The following is a 19,969-nucleotide window of genomic DNA, read 5'->3' on the forward strand; positions in this document are numbered from 1 at the left end:
TTTTAATATCATATATCTCATTAACAGTCTGGTGAAGTCTACAGACCTTTTCTCAAAACAATCTTGTAAATGCAAAAAATAAAATACATAGGATTAAAAAGGAAACCAATTATGTTGAGAAACAATGATCAAGTTTAAAAAAATAAACAATACATTCATAGTAAAGAACTCTTGCTTTAGAGGGGAGAAGTAGAGAGGTCCTATAGCCTTAGATTTTTCTTGCATATGGCTTCTTCAGCTCTCTAGAGTGATTTGTAAGTCATTGAACCTGTCTCCTTTCAACTACCCTTCTTGGTAAACAGGGACAGCAATGTGTGCTACCAGATCCCTTTGGTAAGGCATCTTAGACTCGCTGAATGAAAAGCCCTATAAAAAGACTGTGCAGCCCTAATAATAACAAATGGGATCGTGGTGGCTATTTCGGGGAATGCATGGCTTTGTGCCTTTGATGCCGCTCTTGATCTCCATTGATGTTTGCCATTCTTGCCCTGCCATTACCTTTCAGGCTTCCTATTCTGAGTCCTATTCTTGGGCTGTGGGCTGGAGAGAACGGAGCCCTCGGGACTGGAATGCTTTGCTTGAGAGGAATGTAGACTGTCTGGCATGGTGGAGGTTAAATAAAGTTTGCCTTGGCAACTCCTCTTTGCTATTGGACAGGTGACAAGTCACTCGGGTACAGGGTGATGGCATAAACCACCAGAAGGATGGAGCTATAGGTCCCCACCTAGGAGGTACTTCAGCCTAACACATAGTAGGTCCTGTCTAAATGCTTCTTCACAACCCCTCCCTCCTGGGTAGAAGGAGCCGGGTAACTCCCCTATGATCTGCACCTGAGCCAGGTTTTGCCTCAGTCTCCACTGGGGAGATTAGACTGACAGGAAGCTAACGTGGACTAGATGGACAAAGCATTTATTCCCTTCTAATTCTCAAATTCTATTATTTCCTCTTAGCTAGAAGCTACTTCATTCTTCTCTTACAAATCTAAGCTTTGAGATCTTTGTTGTCGTTCAGTAATTTTCAGTTGTGTCTGCCTCTTAGTGACCATAATTGGGGTTTTCTTGGCAAAGATGATGGAGTGCTTTGCCATTTCCTTCTCCAGCTTATTTTGCAGATGAGGAAACTGAGGCAAACAGGGTTAAGTAACTTCTGCAGGGTCACACAGCTAGTAAATGTCTGAAGCCTAATTGAAAAAGCATTTCTTAAGCACTTAACTAAAGATTAGATTTTTGCTTGGTACAGAAGTAGAACCAGTGGGTAAAAGTTATATAACAATAGATTTCATCTCACGATACTATGGGACTTTTTTTTTTTTTTAAAGACTGGATCTCCTTATTTTGCGCAAGTTGAAAGTAGCCATTTACAAACTGATCCCAGTAGTAATTTAGCTTCAGCCTGCTCCATTTTTCTGATCTGGATCTCTTTAAGCAGACTGGTGACCTCCACTCTTGAGGGCTTCTACATTGATGTCATAGTTAGGACAGAAAGGCAATCATCATTAGCTCTACCTCAGATTAGAATTCACGAACTCCAGTGATCCACCAGACTCTCCCTGCCCAATAGCAGGGATTACAGAAGTGTACCATCAGAGGGATCCTAATCATTGAAGTTGTCCAGATGTCACTGGAAGATTTAATTGGCAGATTCAATCCACTAAGCATCTCTTACGTGCCTCCTTATGGAATTAGGAACTAGAAAGATGAATGGTCATTTGAGTAAGTTAGGGCTATTTGTTATAGGATGCTTTAGGTAGTAGTTGGGTTTGATGATCTCTGAGGACCTTTCTAACTTTAAGAGTCTTATTTTGTTATGGTAGCAGATGGGGACAAAATAAAGAGAAGGAGTTTGAGAGGGGCAGTGAAGAAAGAATAAACAATACTTGGTGACTGGGCCGAAGGAAGAAGGGTACAAGGAAGAGGGATTTAGGTAAAATATTACAAATAACCTCCTGACTTAAAGAGTTGTAAATTCTTGTAATAGTACCAAGAAAGGAGGTTTTTCTGGAGATTGTTCAGATAATACTATGTTACTCCACTGGTTTAAATAGAATCTTGCCCAAAGGTAGAAACATAATATTAGCTGTCCTAATTCTATTTTATTTTTATTTATTTATTTTTTATTGGGCTTGAGGGCCCATATAAATAATATAAATATTATTTAATTTATATATTGTAGGCAATCAGGGGTTAAGTGACTTGCCTATGGTCACACAACTAAGTAAGTGTCTGAGGCTTGATTTTGAACTTAGGTCCTCCTGACTTCAGGATAGAGGGTTGCTCTATCCACTCCATCAGCTTGCTATCATGTAAACTCACTTCAGAGACTTGTCTTGTTTCTACACTAGGAAAGAAAGCTGATTTCAGGCAATGAAGAATAATTGTAGCCTGGATTTCATCTCCATCTCCATCTCCATCTCTCTCTCTCTCTCTCTCTCTCTCTCTCTCTCTCTCTCTCTCTCTCTCTCTCTCTCTCCTTGCTTAGGTATAATTTCTTCTCAACTATCACTTAGCTCATCTATCCAATAGTCTTTGCTCTTTCAATCAAATCAATAACTATTTATTCAGCATCAATTTGAGTATAATGCTATGCTGAGTGGCAGTAGCATATTCAATGAATATAAAATATAATTCTTGCCCCTCACAATGCCCCCCAGGAACATCTCTATTAAGAGTAACCTCACTTCCATTCCCACCATGACCCTTCCTTGAAATAAGTAGATTGATTTATATGCTGCTCCACTGCCTGCACAGCCGTCCTCCATGATTCCAAGAATCAGGGTTCTCAGCTCAGAAAGGACCACAAACCAGAGATTTTTCATCCCATCCTGAAATGCTTTCCTCATCTTCTACAACAAAGCTCTCATTAAAATTCAGGAGGGCTTCTTTGAGGAGATTTTTAACAAGCATTCTCAAGAAGACTTTTGAGGAAACTTAGAGTCACTTGGAGACTTTTTAAGTAAAAAAACCAAAGATGTTTGTTTGGTGGCCTTTTCCCTCTCATAAATGTCTCTGTAGCAAGCCTAAGAGTTAAAGAGTAAATTGTTCTTTGTTCTGAGTTCAAGTTTGAAGATCTATTTCCACTCAGTGTCTGCATAACCATTTGTGTCTTAAGTGCTAGGATCATTCTAAGCCAGAGTTTTCTGATCTTTTTCAGTCTTTGTAATCCTTGGCTTTCAGTAAATCTTCCTATACCCCATACTCAATATGAAAGGAAATAAAATTCTAGAGTTCTCGAGGCTTATGTACATTTTTCATGATGACAACTTTATTTGGTATACAACAGATTACTATCATAAAGTTATTTAGTGTTTATCAGAATATAGTCACATAAATTACAGGTATTTCCTATTCACAAATAATTTTATTTTTAATATAGTTTTTGAAAGAAATACCCTTATATTATATTTAGCTTCTAGTTTGCTTCCAGGTGGCATAATGGATAGTCAGGAGTAGAGGAAATATGAGTTCAAATCTAGCCTTAAAGTACTTATCTTCTGTTTGTCTATTTTCTCATCTGTAAAATGGGGAATAATAATAGCACTAAATTGTTAGAGTTGTTGTGAAGATTAAATGAGATAATGCTATAGTGCTTGGCACATGGTGGGCATGTGATATGTGTTAGCTATTTTATTATTGTTGTTGTTATTGTTTTGAATTTGATTATGAACAATGCTGAGAATCCTGATTTTACAAAGATAAGTTACAATAAATGGAATGTTTACAATAGGTATTTGTCATAATTTACCAAATATTTCCCATATCCTCTTCTAATGCTTAGGGATCTGAGTACTCTTGGATGGAAGTCCTTTACCTAAGCTGAGGACTGTTTTTAAATACATGGTCCCTGTGCTCACAGAATTTACCACTTAATTAAAAGTGATTAGACTTACCCAGGTGAAACAAGTAGACATAAAACAACATAGAACCAGGTGCAAAATATGTGATACAGACACTAACCTCCATGGAGCTCGAAGGGAGGGATTGTTGTGGATTGAACTAGTTGACAAAAGTAGCAGTGATTTACTTTTACATTCACAAAATCCCCCAAAAGGAAAACAAATCAAAACAACAATTTGCAGAATTGAGGCAGTCATGTGAAACATCTGCATCCTCAAATGCATATTTTTCATGGAAATACTTTTGGCCCACCTGGGTCATCCTTCTCAACTCCTCTCTCTCTCTGCCTTTCTTGCCCTCCCCTGGCAGGTGGCTGGAGGTTCAGGTAGCTAATCTGACATGCCCCCAGCGCTGGGTCCAGTATCTCCGGCTCCTGCAGGAGTCCATCTGGCCGGGGGGCACTCTGCCAGTGCTGCCGAAGCCATTGAGAACACAGGAGCAGAAGGAGGCTACTGAGGAGCAAGCTCTGCAGAGTCTGATGGGAGTCCTTCCAGGTGAGCCCGTCATCACATCATCAGCTAACCAGACAGACAATAGTGACCATTCTTCCACAGTCCTTCCTCGTGGCTTAGTTGTGAAAGCCCTACAAGTTGCTTTATCCCCAGGCTTTAATAAAACAATATGGAGTAATTAGGAACCCTAGTCAAAATAATTATGTTCAAATTCTTTCTCTGTGACTTACAACCTGTGCAAACTTGGACAACTTAGTTTGCCTCTCTGGTCTCAGTTTCCTCCCTGAGTGAGGTGAGGTGGGGAAAGAAGAATCAGACTAGATGATGTTGTGGTCTCTCCTAGCTCTAAATCCATGATCTGGCTTAGAAATCTAGCTCTGTTATCCTTGGACAAGTAATTTAAATTATCTGAACCGGTTTCCTGATGTGTAAAATGATGGGGCCAGATTAGGTGAATTCTCAAGTTCTTTGTATAACTAAATCCTATGACCCATGGATCTACTGATTCTCCATTCCCTTAGCCAGCTGAAGAAATCAGGGCTAGGTCTCTATCTCTTTTTCATCAAAGCTTTGTTAAGAGAATGCCCTAAGTGCAGAGCATTGTTGAGAATATTCATAAATGTTTCTCTGTTGTTTCCTTGTCAGACTTGGTCGTGGAAATCCTCGGAGCAAGCAAGTGCCGCCTAAGCTGGGGTTTGGTCCTTGAATCTCTGCAGCAGCCCCTCATCAACAGGTAGAGATAAAAATTATACCCTAAAGTCTACTCAGCCAATGGCAGGAGCTGTCCAAGAACTGAGAGGTCAAAGGATCTAGGTCAGAGATTCTCCTGATTCTAGCCCTCTACGAGCAAGATTAGACAGACTGCAAGAAGCCAACTGGGTAGAATCCCAAGATTTTAGTCCTCAAGGCAGAGTGTTGCTATCCACTGTTCTACCATGATTTATTTGCCCGTAGACCAGCTTTAGGCACAGACCACTGGGCAAACAAATGCTTGCTGCCTGGAGGAGTTCATCTTTTTCCTGGAGGGCTAGGTGTGTCTCATCTACTTATTCTTGTAGAAATGGGGAACTTAGAGAGAATACTGATATGGAAAGAGATGCCAATCAGGTCCTATTAATATAGTTTAGCAGTATGAATGGAGAAAAAAACTCTTATTGAGGAAGAATAGTAGGAATATATCAGCACTGAAAGGTTAAAAACTCTAAACTCTAGTTCTCTACCTCTTACTATCTGGGAAGATTAGGCAAGCTTTGGGCAAGGTTCTTAAGCCAGGGTCAACAGATTCTTTAGAAATGGATAGATTTCAGGGACTCATTTTCAGAAAACTAAAATTTAGTATTTCCTTTATTTAAATTTTTTATAGGTTTTATCTGATTACCAAAGGGTCCATCACACACACACACACACACACACACACACACACACACACACAAGTTAAGAACTACTAATAAAGTAGAAAGAACATTGTGTTTAGAATCAGAAAGACCTGGATTTAAATCCCACTTCAGATGCTCATTAGCAGAGTGTCTTGGGCAAAAATCACTTAACTCAATTGGTTTCCTCATATATAAAATGAAGGGACTGGATTCAATGACTTCCAAGATCTCTTTGAGGTCTAAATCTATAATCCTTTCAAGTTATTTTTCTTCTCTGGACCTCAGTTTCTTCATCTATAAAATGAGAAAATTAAAGTAAGTGATTATTAAGGTTCCTTCTGGTTCTAACATTCTATCTTTCCTCTGGTAGATCTAATTCTGGGAATATCATATTTTTTCCTTAAACAAGTTGAGAAAATTGGACTATGAATCGACCATCCCTTGATTTTTCTAAGATTCTAAAGTTCTGAGAAATGGAAGGTTTTCAGTGCTCCCTCAAAATATGTAGCATAAGCAGAAAAATGCTCCTAACCTTTTGGGTCATAGCTAAACTTTTCAGCCTCACAAGGTGTGTTCTCTCTAGTTCTATCAGAAATCTTTTTTTTTTTTTTGATGGATATGATATAAGAACAAAGATAGAGGGAAACTCAGTGGGCTTCCAATCCAACTCTACCTGATGTGACATTTTAAAAAGTTTGGGAAACATAATTTCTGGAAGAGAGAAAAAGGTGGAAATCTGAATTTTCCCTGAATCACTGGTTATTAATAATTATTTCACTCACTGAAAAGGAGATTCTGCCCACAATGGTCATCCAATTTCAGCTTGAAGGCTTTGAATGATGAGAAACTCTGTAGTCCATGAATCAGAGGACAGTTTTAATTATTGAAACTTCTTCTGCCTTACATTGAATTGAAACTTTGCCATCTACAACTGTCATCCACTGATTCTAGTTTTGTACCCTTAAGGGCATTCAGAATAAGTAAGTCTAATCTCTCTTCCATATACATGCCTTTTAGCTAGTTGTAATAATGTCCAATTTTTATAGCATTATAAGGTTTGTAGAACTATTCATTTGAAGGATTCTGTTAAATGATAGTCTAATTATTATAATTCCCAATTTACAAACAAGGAAACTGAGGCTCCACGATTTTAATTATTTGCTGATAATCATATAGCTAGTAAGTGTCCAAAACAGTATTCAAACTTAGACCTCCTAGCATATAAATCCAATATTATGTTATAGCCCTTTCTAAGTTTCTTCTTGAGATAAATATCCTTGGTTCCTTCATCCAGTCAGTTTCCATACAGTATGGTTTTAAATCCCCTCACCATCCTCTGGATACATTCTTGTTTGGCAGTATTCCTCTAAAAATTGGCACCCAGAACCAAACACAATACTGTATGTGTATACTGAGCAGAGCAATATAGTACAGATTGTCAAATCCTTCTGAACCCTGTTGCTTTATTAATGCAACTCAAGGTCACAAGTTTTGTTGTTATTGTTGTTGTTCTTGGCCATCACATTGCACTGTTGACTCACTTCTCTTATAGTCTCCTAAACCCTCTTGTTTTTCTGTTCGTTTCAGGCACTTAATTTATTGCCTCTGGGATATCATCCTGGACTTCCTGGATCTCAGTGCTTCTGCTGAAGAGTCTACCACGACCACCCCTGCTCCGGACACACCAAATAATCCCAGAAGGATGGGGGTCTCCCCCTGACTGCTGAGCACTCCTCACAAATGTTCTGGCTAAGACTGGAGAAAAGAGAATAAGCTTCTAAGTGCTAATGTTCAAGATACCCCATCTCCCTGGGAACCAGGATGAGAAGCTTATGTTCTCAGCACTTATAGGGTGAGAGCAACAGTGACCGAGAAAGTCTTGTGGCATAGTTAGTATCCTCAGCAGCCAGTTGTATTATTGGCAAAGGATCACTCAAATTTGCTGGTAGGGATGAATGCGTCACCTGCGTGTCCATCCACTTCTGTGGTTCCTCAGTCTCACAACCAGTTGGGTTGCAAATAGGGAGTAGAACCTGATTTCTCTAGAAAAATCCTGGAGACTGAAGAAGAGATAGAGACATTCATCCTCTTCCATCCCTCTTTCTGCCAATCCCTGCCATGCAAGGTTGACATCTGATTATCACTTGTCCCTTTGAAACTCTGTTGTCATAGGGGTTCTGCACAAAGCAAGGAAAACTATTGCCAGGCCCTCTTAGGGAAGAGACTAGTTTATCTGTCTCTGAAACTTTCCTTCCTCCTGAAAAGAAATGAGATGCAGGACAATTCCATCAAGTAGCAGGAAAGTATATTCGGTTGTCCCATTTGGTTTCTTCTGTTACCTTGAGAGAGAAGAGAGGGAAGATCTTTTGATTCCCTGCTGTTGATTTCTTGGCCATGTCCTCATGCACAAGGGAGGAAACTAGATCACCTACTTGGCTAGCATCATTCTTCCTGTGCTGAACTTCTCGTGAATCACCTGAGGCCTCCTCCCACATCCTTCCTGGTAGGACCTACCCTTTGGCTTTTTATTTTTTGGTCATGTCTGCCTCCTCAAAATTTGGGAGGATGCTCTAGTTCCATCTCCCTAAACCAGAAGCATGAGAGGAAGAACTTTTTGGGTCAGCACTTAGGGAAGAGAAAGAAAAATCTTGCACAAAGTCAAAGAAATATAGGTCCTCCTTATCCTAAGACATTTAAGGAACTGGAACAAAGATCCTGTGGGGCTCTATCTTCACCCCAATCTAAAGACTAGTTTTCAGGCACTATTTTTCAGGCATTTAATTACACCACAAAAGCTTTTCCACTTCTCGTTCATAGACAAAGAAATAAAACTGACCTACAAGGTCAGATCTTTATCCTGTGATTAAAAAGCCCTGTAATTTGTCATAAAGAAGAGATGAGTCAAAAGAAGAAAAAAATGTAGAAGAGAAATGAGGTAAAGGGAAAAGTCACAAAAGGAAGGACAATAGATTTAGAATTTAGAAGGGGATTTGTAGGTCATCTGTTCAAACCCTTTGATTTTATAGATGAGAAAATGGAAGTGACCTATTCAAGATCACCCACATAGAAAGAGGCAGTGGTAGGATAAGAACTAAATAAAAAATGGAAGGAAGAGTGAATGATAAAGCCAAAGCAGTGGGACAAACACTCTGCCCTCTTAATTTCCCTTGTGCCCACTGGCATCCCTGCATACATAAAATCAGTGGAAAACAACTTTCTTCTGTATAATCTATAAGATCATCAAACTTGGCTAAGTCTTGGGAGCTTAGACTGAGAAGGACATGAAAGGACATGAACGCATATCAAAGTTATTAGGTAGAGGATGTATTGCACAGGGAAGTGGGAGGCTATGGAATCTTTTCTGGGGAAAGTTTCAAACCACCCATTGGATTTTTGAGCTGTCTGGGATGGTTTTAAGATGAAATTCTGCCTGAAGTCAAGGAGGCCAGATGAGATAACTTCAGTAGTCTTCACATAATGGGCATTTAATAAAGAATGTAAGTGTATTAAGGTTCTTTCCACGTCTAAGTGTATTATGACTTCCGGACTTTCTTGGAGTCCTCTTCCCCCTTCCCAAAGCTATCTCATTGAGAGGCGGGTATGGCTGATTGCTTGGCAAATGTCTGTAGAGTTATGGGATGAGCCAGGGCATTCATCCTGTCTCCCTGAAGCTTCTCCTCCTACAACTCTTTCACCCGGAGGCTAACATTGTTACTTTGGAAAGTTGGAGATGTCCCCATCTTCTGCTTTTCCCTTTGACACATGCTCTTGGCCACCTGTCCTACCATGCTTCTCTGGGCAGCCAGCCACAGGTTGGGTGCTTGTCAAATGACTAGTTCCAGCTTACACGTGGCATAAAATCAATAAATAACTGGACAGACCATAAATTGCCTGTGGTTGTAAATTCCTAAGAATCTTAAGTCACTTCCAGGGCTGGGAAGAGCTTCCTTGGGTTCCACCTTATAAGAAAAGCCTGCCTCTTCCCCACCTGCCTCCAGAGAGACAAACTGTCCCTCAGCCCACTCTCTGCCCAGGAGGCGAATGAATGAGAGTGACAAAGGAAAAAGTCCATGAGGTTTCTCAAACAAGCCAGCCAGGTTTCAGGGAGCAAGTTCAGGCAGCATGGGAAGTCTTGTACCTGGGAGAGATGCCACAAGTATGTGGAGCAGGCCAGTCCAACTTGGGAGTCTGCCTTGCCTTGTACTTTTTTTTATTATTCACTCCTGGGAACTATGTTGCAGAAGAGTAGGAATTGGAGAAATTACCCCAATCCTAGAGCATAGGATTTAGAACTATGAATGTAGTCATCTAGTTCAAATCTCTGATTTTACAGAGCAAGGAACTAAGACCCAGGTACATTAAGTGTCCAAAAGTCTCATTTCCCATTCATTAATTCATTTTAAACAATGAGTACCTAAGATGCTTAAAGAAGCCCTCCCTGGGCCTGAAAACATGCAAAGCATCGTGGGAGGTGCAAAAATGAAGAAACTGCAAAGGATGATCATCCCCATCACCACATCATCCTATTCCTACTCCCCATCCTGCTCCTCCCTGCAGTGAAATAGATACAGTAGATGATGAGGGAATGGTATGGTAGAAAGAATATTGAACTCAGAATCATGGGCCTGAGTTCAAATCCTACTTCAGCTATTTATAACTACATTTGACAAGTCATTCACCTGACTGTGCCTCAGTTCCTTCATCTATAAAAAGAAGGCATTTGTCTATATAACTCATAAAATTTCCTTCTAATCCAAATCTATAAAATCCAAAAACTTTGTTTTTGTTTAGTCACTTTCAGTCATGTCCAACTCTTTATGATCCCATTTAGGATGTTCTTGGCAAAGTTACTGCAACAGCTTGCCATTTCTTTCTCCAATTCACTTTATAGATAAGAAAACCCAGGCAAATGAGGTTAAGTGACTTGCCCAGAATCACACAGCTAATTCGTGTCTTAAGCCATATTTGAACTCAGGAAGATGTCTGCCTGATCCAAGCTCAATGCACTCTGTGCTATCCACTATCCCACCTAGTTGCCCCATTCCATAGCTAGATTTCATTGTTTTTTCTTCATGGTCCTTAGTCATGTCTCCATGGCCTCGGCCCTATTCCTTTCCTCTGCCTCACTAATTCCTCCTCCGACCAGCCATTATTTTGTCAGTAAGAAGCAAGAGATGTATTATTACTTTAATAAACGTCACCTAATCTATCACCTGAGCATTCTGAGATTCAGCAGCCCCCTCAAAAACTGTGTTGTTTCCCCAGGGAGGCTATGCAAAAAAAGGATGATATATTTTTATCATGCAAGCAAAGGCAAGAATAGGAGCTAACTCTGTTGGATGCAGAAAGAAGCAGGAACCAGTGGAGGAGGGGGAAGGGGGTTGACTAAATTTGTAGCTCAAAATCTGACTATGTGAACATAACCATGTCTAATTCCCAGTGTTTTCTCTATACCTGAAGTGCCAAAGGATATCATGCTTGCCCCCATCAGCTCCACAAAAAGGAGAAAGTAAGCATTAGAAGCTGGGTCCCAGTAGTGACTGGAAACCTTTGCTTTGGGCTGATAAAGAGCAGAGTGGGAATATTTCAGAGACACCGCTATTCATACTAATGACAGGGATTCCATTGGGCCTGGAGTTGATTTATCCACTCTCCTATAGTCCAAGCTGTCTCCTTAACACCTGAGTTCTGCACTGGCCAGGAAGGAAGTGCAGGAGAAAGCTTTGGACTGACTGTATCCCAGTAACATGTAGAAAAGGTTAATGTTACTTACTGCTATTATTAGCAGATCCTGCCATCTGAGATGGCACCTTCACTTTGAAATTCACTCCTTTTTCAGGTCTCAGGTTAGGATTCCAATTCAACCATCTCTAATCTGGCAGCATTCTCACTCCACTTACCTGGATGGGATGATAATAAGCATAATTTAGGTGATAGAAAAGGGAAAGAGGCAAAAATATGTCCATGCTAGTCTAAATGTCTCTCACATGAGATTCTGTGTAATAAATCATCTGGATGTTTCATTTGTTTTGTTATTGTTTTGAGGGTGACTTAAAATCAAGTGATTCTCCCAGTGTGAAAAGATATTCGGTGAAGGCATTGATTTTTTATATATAGGATTATTAGTGGCTAATTTTGAATCCCCAGATAGTTGCTGTAGTTATTGTTTTCAAGACAACTGGAGTTAAATAGTTTGCCCAATATCACACAGCTAGTAAGTGTCTGAGTCAGCTTTGTACTCAGGTTCTCCTAACTCCAGGACCTGTGCTATCTGACTGCTCCCCCTTTACCTTCCCTACCCCCAGCTAGTTCTATTGCTCTCCATCAGTCAGTTCTTGTCTATGGAATACAAAATTTTGACATTAGCCAAACTATATAACACGATTACCAAGGCAAATCTATACTGAATTTTTTAAAATACATTTTTTCTGTCTCTTCTTAACAGCATGTCCCAAACGTCATAGTATAAGTTCAAACTTTAAAAAGTTCAGAAATTTAATTGCTACAAATTTACTATTTATCCCTCTGATTTCTGAACTTTGCTGCTCAGCAATTGAAAGGACTTAGATCAATCAAAGAATGAGAATTTGATATAACCATGATAATTTTCATGTGACCCCATAAGAAAAGTCTAATGGAGATAGATCAAGTGATTAAGCTGGCCAGTGAAGAACAAAATGCATACTGATCCACAAGACTGAAAATGTCATCTCAAATTGTGACACCCTTACCATATCTTCTTAAAATATTATTGTTGGAAAGTTGCTAAGCAAAATAAGTATAAAATAAATTTAAATAAGTAAAATTTCAAATTACTTTTGCTAAGTTTATAGCACTTACACTTCTAAAAATTATTAAAGCTTAAAATTTCACTAAGATTTTTTGGGATACTATATATGCATGTGTGTATATATAGGTCGCTGTGTTGTACATACAAATATGTTTATGTGTGCTCCTCCATTTTGCAATGAGATTTCTGGGATAACATGTATATAAGTTTGTGTATTTATGTGTGTTGTACATACAAATATATTTATGTATTCATTATGCACTAAGATTTCTGGGACAATTGTGTATATAAGTGTGTATGTATGTATCTGCATTGTATATGCAGATATTTCTGTTTTCTCCTCCATTCTGATGCATAACTAAGAACTGCCTAAAATTAAGTACAAAAGGAAGGACCAGGCAAGGTGAACTAAAAAGTCTGTTCTTGTAATTCTGTGATATGAAGATCAACGTCCTGTACATGAGGTCAAGTCTGCTTACCTTGGATTGAGTTAGATTTGGCAATCTGGAGTCAATCACTCCCATTCCTTCCTGATAAACTGCCAGTCATTTTGCTTTGTCTGCTCTTGGAGTATCGTCTCATCCCTGTAGCCACAAAGATTATTAGTGATTTAGCAAGATGGACCCATTCTGTATCCCGCCATTAGTGAAGAGAGACCCTTTTAAGAAAATAAATATTCTTTTGGAGTTTATATCCTTTACAAATCCTGCCCATCTGGAGTCCCAATTAAAGCTGAAAATGTGCCAGTTCCTATCCAGCTTCATGTGGTTTGTGATGAAAGTTTGTCTTTTATTGTCTATAATTCCAAATGACTCAATAATTGTCAAGGCTGCTTTTACTTGGGCTTCACCTCCCTCTAAGAAAAGCACGAATAGATCACTGATCTTTGTTTTTAGGATAAAGTCTCTCTTTCAAACTAAAAAACCTTGGTTGGTTGGGGTGGTAAATATCTCTAAGCAAGTATTCCACAGATAGATAACCACAGAACCAATTTTGGCATCTGGCTCCATACTGTTAGCTCAGGTTGCTAGGAAAGGGGAAATCCTTTACTTTTATCAGCTCTTGCTGATTCTACTCCAAAGATTATCCTATTACAAGTTTCAGACTCTTTAGGCCTTAGGCAAGAGAGCTTAAAAATTGAATTCCATAAAAGACTCAATTTTACTTGAAAATAAAATACATTTTTCTTTATTAAAAAAAGAAATGTAATTATAACTGCCAAGAACATGGAACTATTTTGGAAAATGTCAAATCTGTAATACAGATAGAAATCTAGTAAAAGTCAAAAGAACCAAGCCCATGGATTATTCATTCAATATATAATTCTATTATTCCTTGATATAATACTTTAGCAATGAATCTGCTAATAATACCTGCTAATAAATTATGCTTCAAAGCAAATATATATTTGCTTTGAAGCATAATTTATATATATATAGTTTTATATATATATAAAATTCTATCAAAATGATATATTCATAATACCTAGCTTTTTACATTATATTTTAAGATTCCAAAGTGTATTTCAAATATATTTTGCTTAACCCTTACAACAACTTTGCAAAGTAGGTACCTTTATGTTACAGATAACAAAATTGAAGTTAGTTCACATAATTGGTATCTGAGACTACTTGAACTCATTTCTTTCTGACTTCAAGGCCAGCACTCTTTCCACTGAGCCACCTCGTTGCCTAATTAAAAAAAATTAGCACAAAGCAGCATGGGGTAAGTGGATAGAGAGATGCCCTCATGTCCTGCTTATACTGACAATGAATCACCTGAAGCCCTAAGTGATCATCTAACAACAGGAAGTGAGTTACATCTGGAAAAATCTCTATATAAAATCTAATAAAAAAGTTTAATATATATACCTGAACACTAAGTCTAATAATATATACACATAGAACACTAGTTCTGACTGGCTTTCTGTGAGAGTTTCTTCAGCTGTCATCCAAAAAGTGCAGTGAAGCTCTGAGAGCCCCATGGACCAGGCTGGACAAAGGTTTTTAAGTTTTTTGGACCTAAGATTTCACAAAGGATATCAACTCATAGAAAGATTTGGATCTGTCGTGATGGACAGGTATGTCTGGGATGTACTACTAAATGTTTAACAACTGGATCTCCGTGGGGAGAGGGAAAGATTCACAACATGCTTTTAAGTTTAAACTGCATTATTAACATTTTCTCAAGTCTGGATAATCAGTATGACAATAAATAAAATCCTGATGAGTTCATTTTTCAGTTGTGCCTAACTGTCCATGACCCCATTTGGAGTTTTACTGGCAAAGATAAAGAAGTAGTTTGCAGTTTCCTTCTCCAGTTCATTTTACAGATAAGGAAACTGAGATAAACAGGATTAAGTGAATTGCCAGAGTCACACAGCTAGTAAAAGTGTCAGAGGCCAGATTTTACCCACAAAATTGAGTTTTCCTGACTCCAGGTCCACCACATTATCATGGGACCATCTAGTTGCTATTCCTATTATGTAGTGTTTGCCAATTTCTGAAGTGTAAATACGCACACTGAAAATTTAGCAATTATTTTTCAAGAACAGGTACCAGATGATTCCAGTATGTCGCTAGCTATATCTTACATCAAGGAAACTATGGATAGTTTAGGTATTCTTAATAATAATGTTATTATTATCAAGGAGATATGGTATACTTGAGGATAATGAGTGAAGAGCAAAAGTCCACTTGTTTCTGTGTGAAAGGAGTTATTTTGAATCACACATTTTGAGTCATGCAGGGTAATTGTTGAGGATACTTCAGAGCTAAGAGAGATACCTTAGATACCATTTAGTCCAAGATTCACTTTTCAGAAAGGAAAACTGAGGGCCACCCATTAGAAAATAAACTCATCGCGAATCAGAATTGCTTCATTCATTGTACTTGTAACTTCATCTGGTCCATAGCAAGTACCTAATAAATACTTACTGGTTATTTGGTTGAGCTGTGAGTCTTGACCAAAGTCCACTAGACGGTAGCTACCAAAATAGGGTTCAAATCTTACCCATTAACAAGGAAAGCAGAGGAGCGGCTTATACGGCTCAGGGGATAAAGCACCAAGTATGGAATCAAGATTTGAGTTCAAATCCAGCCCCAAATATGACATGAAGGAATATAAAGCTCCATGAAATTCTAATCATTGTGTAAGGATCTTAAAGTGAATGTACTTCTGCTTCCAACTACCTAAATCCTATCCATCCTTCAAGACCTAGCTTGTTTGAATCCTTATCTGACTGTTCCAGCTCAGTTTGAGCCCTCCTTCCTTGTACCTCTTTTCTCACATGGTATTAATACCACTCAATGCCTTATCTCATCACACTGTAAACAAGTTACTGTAAGCATCTTCAGAAAAGTTTGTCTCCCACTTATTTTCCCCTTGATTGACTGACACCACTTTAAGGATGATTGATTCCAGTTTCAAAGCACCTAGATTAGGCTTGCAGAGGAAAGTTGGCAAAGAGCAAAACACAGCTAAACTACATAAAGACATGTGGACTCGGTTCTCTAGAGAGGAAGCTTGCATCCCTCTAATTTCCCCTGCAGAGAACAGCTTGACCCCAGAGATGACAGCAGGGGAACAGGGAGAAATTCTTCATCCAATATGGCAGCTGCCTCAGCCAGATGCATTGGAGTATGGTGAAGTGATGGGGAAGCTCTAAGACAGGTAGAAGAGATTCTGGGATCAAAGAAAGTTCCTGGATACTGAGGAAGTTTCTTGATCAAGTCTTTTGGAGAAATAAGGAGAAATCTGTGGACAATACTGGATGCTGAACCAGGTAAAGGAGTCCATGGACCAAAAGCTCTTATTGTCTTCATCCTTTGACGTAATGTAGACATGTTCCCTAAGGAACTTCATATCTGAATTATTAGGCAGGAAAATAAAGGCCTTGAGATTTAGCACTAAATGCTTGAAGAAGGCAAAAATACAGATTTATTCGTCTAGTTCATTAGTGTCAAACCCAAATAGAAATGAGAAACGGGGCCACTAGCACGTATATAAGAATCCCTGTGAGCTGTGTATTTGCTTAGAAAACCACTTTATAACTAAAACACATTATCTATATTTTTATTGTATTATTATTATTCATTTTGTTAAATATTCGCCAGATAATGTTTAAACTGTTTTTCTCATACTGGGTGATCTGTGACTCATATGACAGCCATATGCTTGTCTGCTCTGAAAGGTTGACTTTATTGCTTGCTGCTTTTTGGGTCCAAGTCTTGCTTAGTTCTTGAATTTCTTCACAGAGTCCAACCACAGAGTATACTCTAAGAATTCCTCATTACGTCTGGCAGTTCTGGTCCTAGAATTCTGCCTGCTCAGGAACTCCTCCACCCATTTCCTGCAGTGCCATCATTGCTGACAAGTTCCATCAGATCATGGATTTCCCCAGGAGTTCCTTCTTTACTTTTGCTTTGCTCTCTATGGTTTCCACCACTTCTGAAACCTGGATGTATAAGTTTCCCCTCCAGGCAACCAAAGAGTTTCTCTGTTAGCTCACAGTTCAGGTACTCTGCTTTTCCCTTTTAAAGTTCTAATCCCAATATTCTGAAACTGGTCATGAGTCAGTCACCCTTACTGTAGTGTCAATGAGCCAAAGATTATACAAGAAATGGATTGTCCACACTCTACATTAACCACTTTGTTCAGGTTCCTCCTAATCAGAATCTTTACATATGTTTGATGAAGACAAGTTCATGTGTTTCTCATGATCTTCATGAGATGAGAAGTAGGCAAAGCAGACTAGAAGGCAACTATTTCATTTTTTTTTAGGAAAATTTAATTTATATCAATAAAATTTACTTTTTTATTCAACAAACACCAAACAAAAAAAGCTTATCAGAAATAGATATACATTTGTAAAATTTAGGCATCTTCATTAAACTATAAAACATCCACCAATAATCTATCAAAAAAAAGTTTTGGTAATTGTTTACTTTCTTTTTGTTCTCAATAGTATTTTATTTTTCCAAATACATGTAAAGATAGTTTTCAACATTCATTTTCACAAGATTTTGTATTCCAATTTTTTCTCACTCCCTCCCCAAGACAGCAAGCAATCTGATACAAGTTATACTTGTACAATTCTTTTAAACATATTCCATATTTGACATGTTATGCAAGAAAAATCAGACCAAAAGGGAAAAAACCATGAGAAAGAAAAAGCAAACAAAAAATGATGAAAATACTATGTTTCAATCCACATTCAGCCTCCATTCGGATGTGGATGGCATTTTCCCTCCCAAGTCTATTGGAATTGTCTTGAATCATCACAGTGCTGAGAAGAACTTAGTCTATCATAATTGATCATCACATAATTTTTCACAATATTATTGTAATTCTGCTCATTTCACTTAGCATCAGTTCATTTAAGTCTTTCCAGGCTTTTGATCATTTCTTATAAAATAATATTCCATTACATTCATGTACCACAAATTATTCAGCCATTTCTCAATTGATGGGCATCCACTCAATTTCCAATTCCTTAAAGCAAGGTACTTTAGAGAGTTTTGTATCTGGATAGGTTATTGGAGCTTCCAATAAGCTAGTTGACCAGATGCCATATTTTTTTAAAATCCATCCTGAAATTATGGAATCCTGTGTACTTAAAAATAATCTTGTTATATAATTTTATAATTTGATGGCAAGTGCACAGGAAAAGCAAAAAGAAAATTTATTTTTCATTTATTGTTATCATTTAATTAAAATATAGCAGATCCTGTAGGAGGGAAATAGACCCACCCCTTATTTTCTCATTCAGTGTACTCAAGTTTTGCATTTTCTGGAAGTTAGAAAAGTTCTCTTTATGGTCATTTTAATTTCATCCAACACACATTTATTTCCTACCTACTGTTGATATGTCAGGATTCTAGGGACTGTGGGGACAACAAAAAAAAATAGTTGGCATTCACACTTCTTCAGGAAAATGCCAGAGACATAAAAAGGCCACATATTTTAATCTTGCCCAGATTTCTCCTCACACACTTTACACATACACAGAATCCTTTTGCACGAGCCACCTCCCAAGGAATACAGTCAAAGCAAAAGATAGGGAAGGGAAATGATGTTACCTCTCTCTTAAGCCATTTAACTGATTTCACCCTGGACCCGTTTCCTAACTTCCTTTGGGAAGGCCAAAGATTATTTTCATAACTTTTCCAACAACCATTTGCGGAGATACCACAAAGAAAATCCTTTGAAGAGCTTCCAGTAAGCTTTTTTTTCTTTAGATGAGGAAAGGGAGTGAATGTTTCTTCCCATAAAATATAATTGTATTCTTCTCTGATGCCACAGCAGCTTTAATAAAGAAGATCAAGTAAGATCACCTGATATAAGGAATGTGAAGAATATCAGTGATCGTAAAAAGCTGTGGATGGGGGTGACTGCCACTCAGAGGGGAATGCACCTGTTTTGGGGTCCCTCGTGAGTTTTTTGGAGGAAGGCAGAGATGGAGTGAGAAGTAAAGGGGTCTGAGGTTGAAAAGACATTCAAAATAAAGTTTAAGCTAGGAAAGGAAAAGAAAGGAAAGGGGAAGGGGAAGAGAAAGGGAAAGGGAAAGAGAAAGGAAAAGGGTAAAGGAAGGGAAAGGGAAAGGAAAAAAAGACAGGGAAAGGAAAAGAGAAAGGGAAAAGGAAAAGAGAAAGGAAAAGGGAAAAGGAAAGTGAAAGGGAATGGAAAAGAGACAGGGAAAGGAAAAGAGAGAGGAAAAGGGAAAGGAAAAGAGAAAGGGAAAGGAAAAGAGACAGGGAAAAGAAAAAGAGAAAGGGAAAGGGAAAGAAAAAAAGAAAGGGAAAGAGAAAGGGAAAGGGAAAGAGACAGGGAAAGGAAAAGAGAAAGGGAAAAGGAAAAGAGAAAGGAAAAGGGAAAAGGAAAGCGAAAGGGAAAGAAAAAGAGACAGGGAAAGGAAAAGAGAGAGGGAAAGGGAAAGGAAAAGAGAAAGGGAAAGGAAAAGAGAAAGGGAAAGGAAAAGACACAGGGAAAGGAAAAGAGAAAGGGAAAGGGAAAGAAAAAGAGAAAGGGAAAGGAAAAGAAAGGGAAAGGGAAAGGAAAAGAGACAGGGAAAGGAAAAGAGAAAGGGAAAGAAAAAGAGAAAGGGAAAGGGAAAGAGAAAGGGAAAGAAAAAGAGAAAGGGGAAGGAGAAGAGGAAGGGAAAGAGAAAGGGAAATAGGAAAAATAAAGAGAAGGGCAAGGGCAAGGGCAAGGAAAGGAAAGGAAAGGAAAGGAAAGGAAAGGAAAGGAAAGGAAAGGAAAAGAAAGGAAAGGAAAGGAAAGGAAAGGAAAGGAAAGGAAAGGAAAGGAAAGGAAAGGAAAGGAAAGGAAAGGAAAGGAAAGGAAAGGAAAGGAAAGGAAAGGAAAGGAAAAGAAAGTAAGAGAGAAAGGAAGGAGGAAGGAAGGGAGGAAGGAAGGAAGGGAGAAAGGAAGGAAGGGAGGAAGGAAGGAAGGAAGGGA

General features: G+C 38.5%; 1 protein-coding gene across 3 annotated transcripts in view; it reads left to right on the plus strand.

Moving 5' to 3' along the window:
- The window catches only part of SNX19 (sorting nexin 19), a 63,217-nt gene extending 49,953 nt beyond the window's left edge, over positions 1-13,264 (plus strand). For all 3 annotated transcript variants that reach the window (XM_051986661.1, XM_051986660.1, XM_051986659.1), the window contains exons 10-12: positions 4,203-4,387; positions 4,991-5,078; positions 7,309-13,264. In XM_051986661.1, coding sequence (XP_051842621.1) covers positions 4,203-4,387; positions 4,991-5,078; positions 7,309-7,441 — 406 coding nt within the window. In that variant the 3' untranslated portion in view covers positions 7,442-13,264. The remainder of the gene's footprint in view (positions 1-4,202; positions 4,388-4,990; positions 5,079-7,308) is intronic.
- The last annotated feature ends 6,705 nt before the right edge of the window (positions 13,265-19,969 follow it).

Source organism: Antechinus flavipes, chromosome 3 (genome assembly GCF_016432865.1).
Source record: "Antechinus flavipes isolate AdamAnt ecotype Samford, QLD, Australia chromosome 3, AdamAnt_v2, whole genome shotgun sequence".
In the NCBI taxonomy this organism is placed as follows: Eukaryota; Metazoa; Chordata; class Mammalia; order Dasyuromorphia; family Dasyuridae; genus Antechinus; species Antechinus flavipes.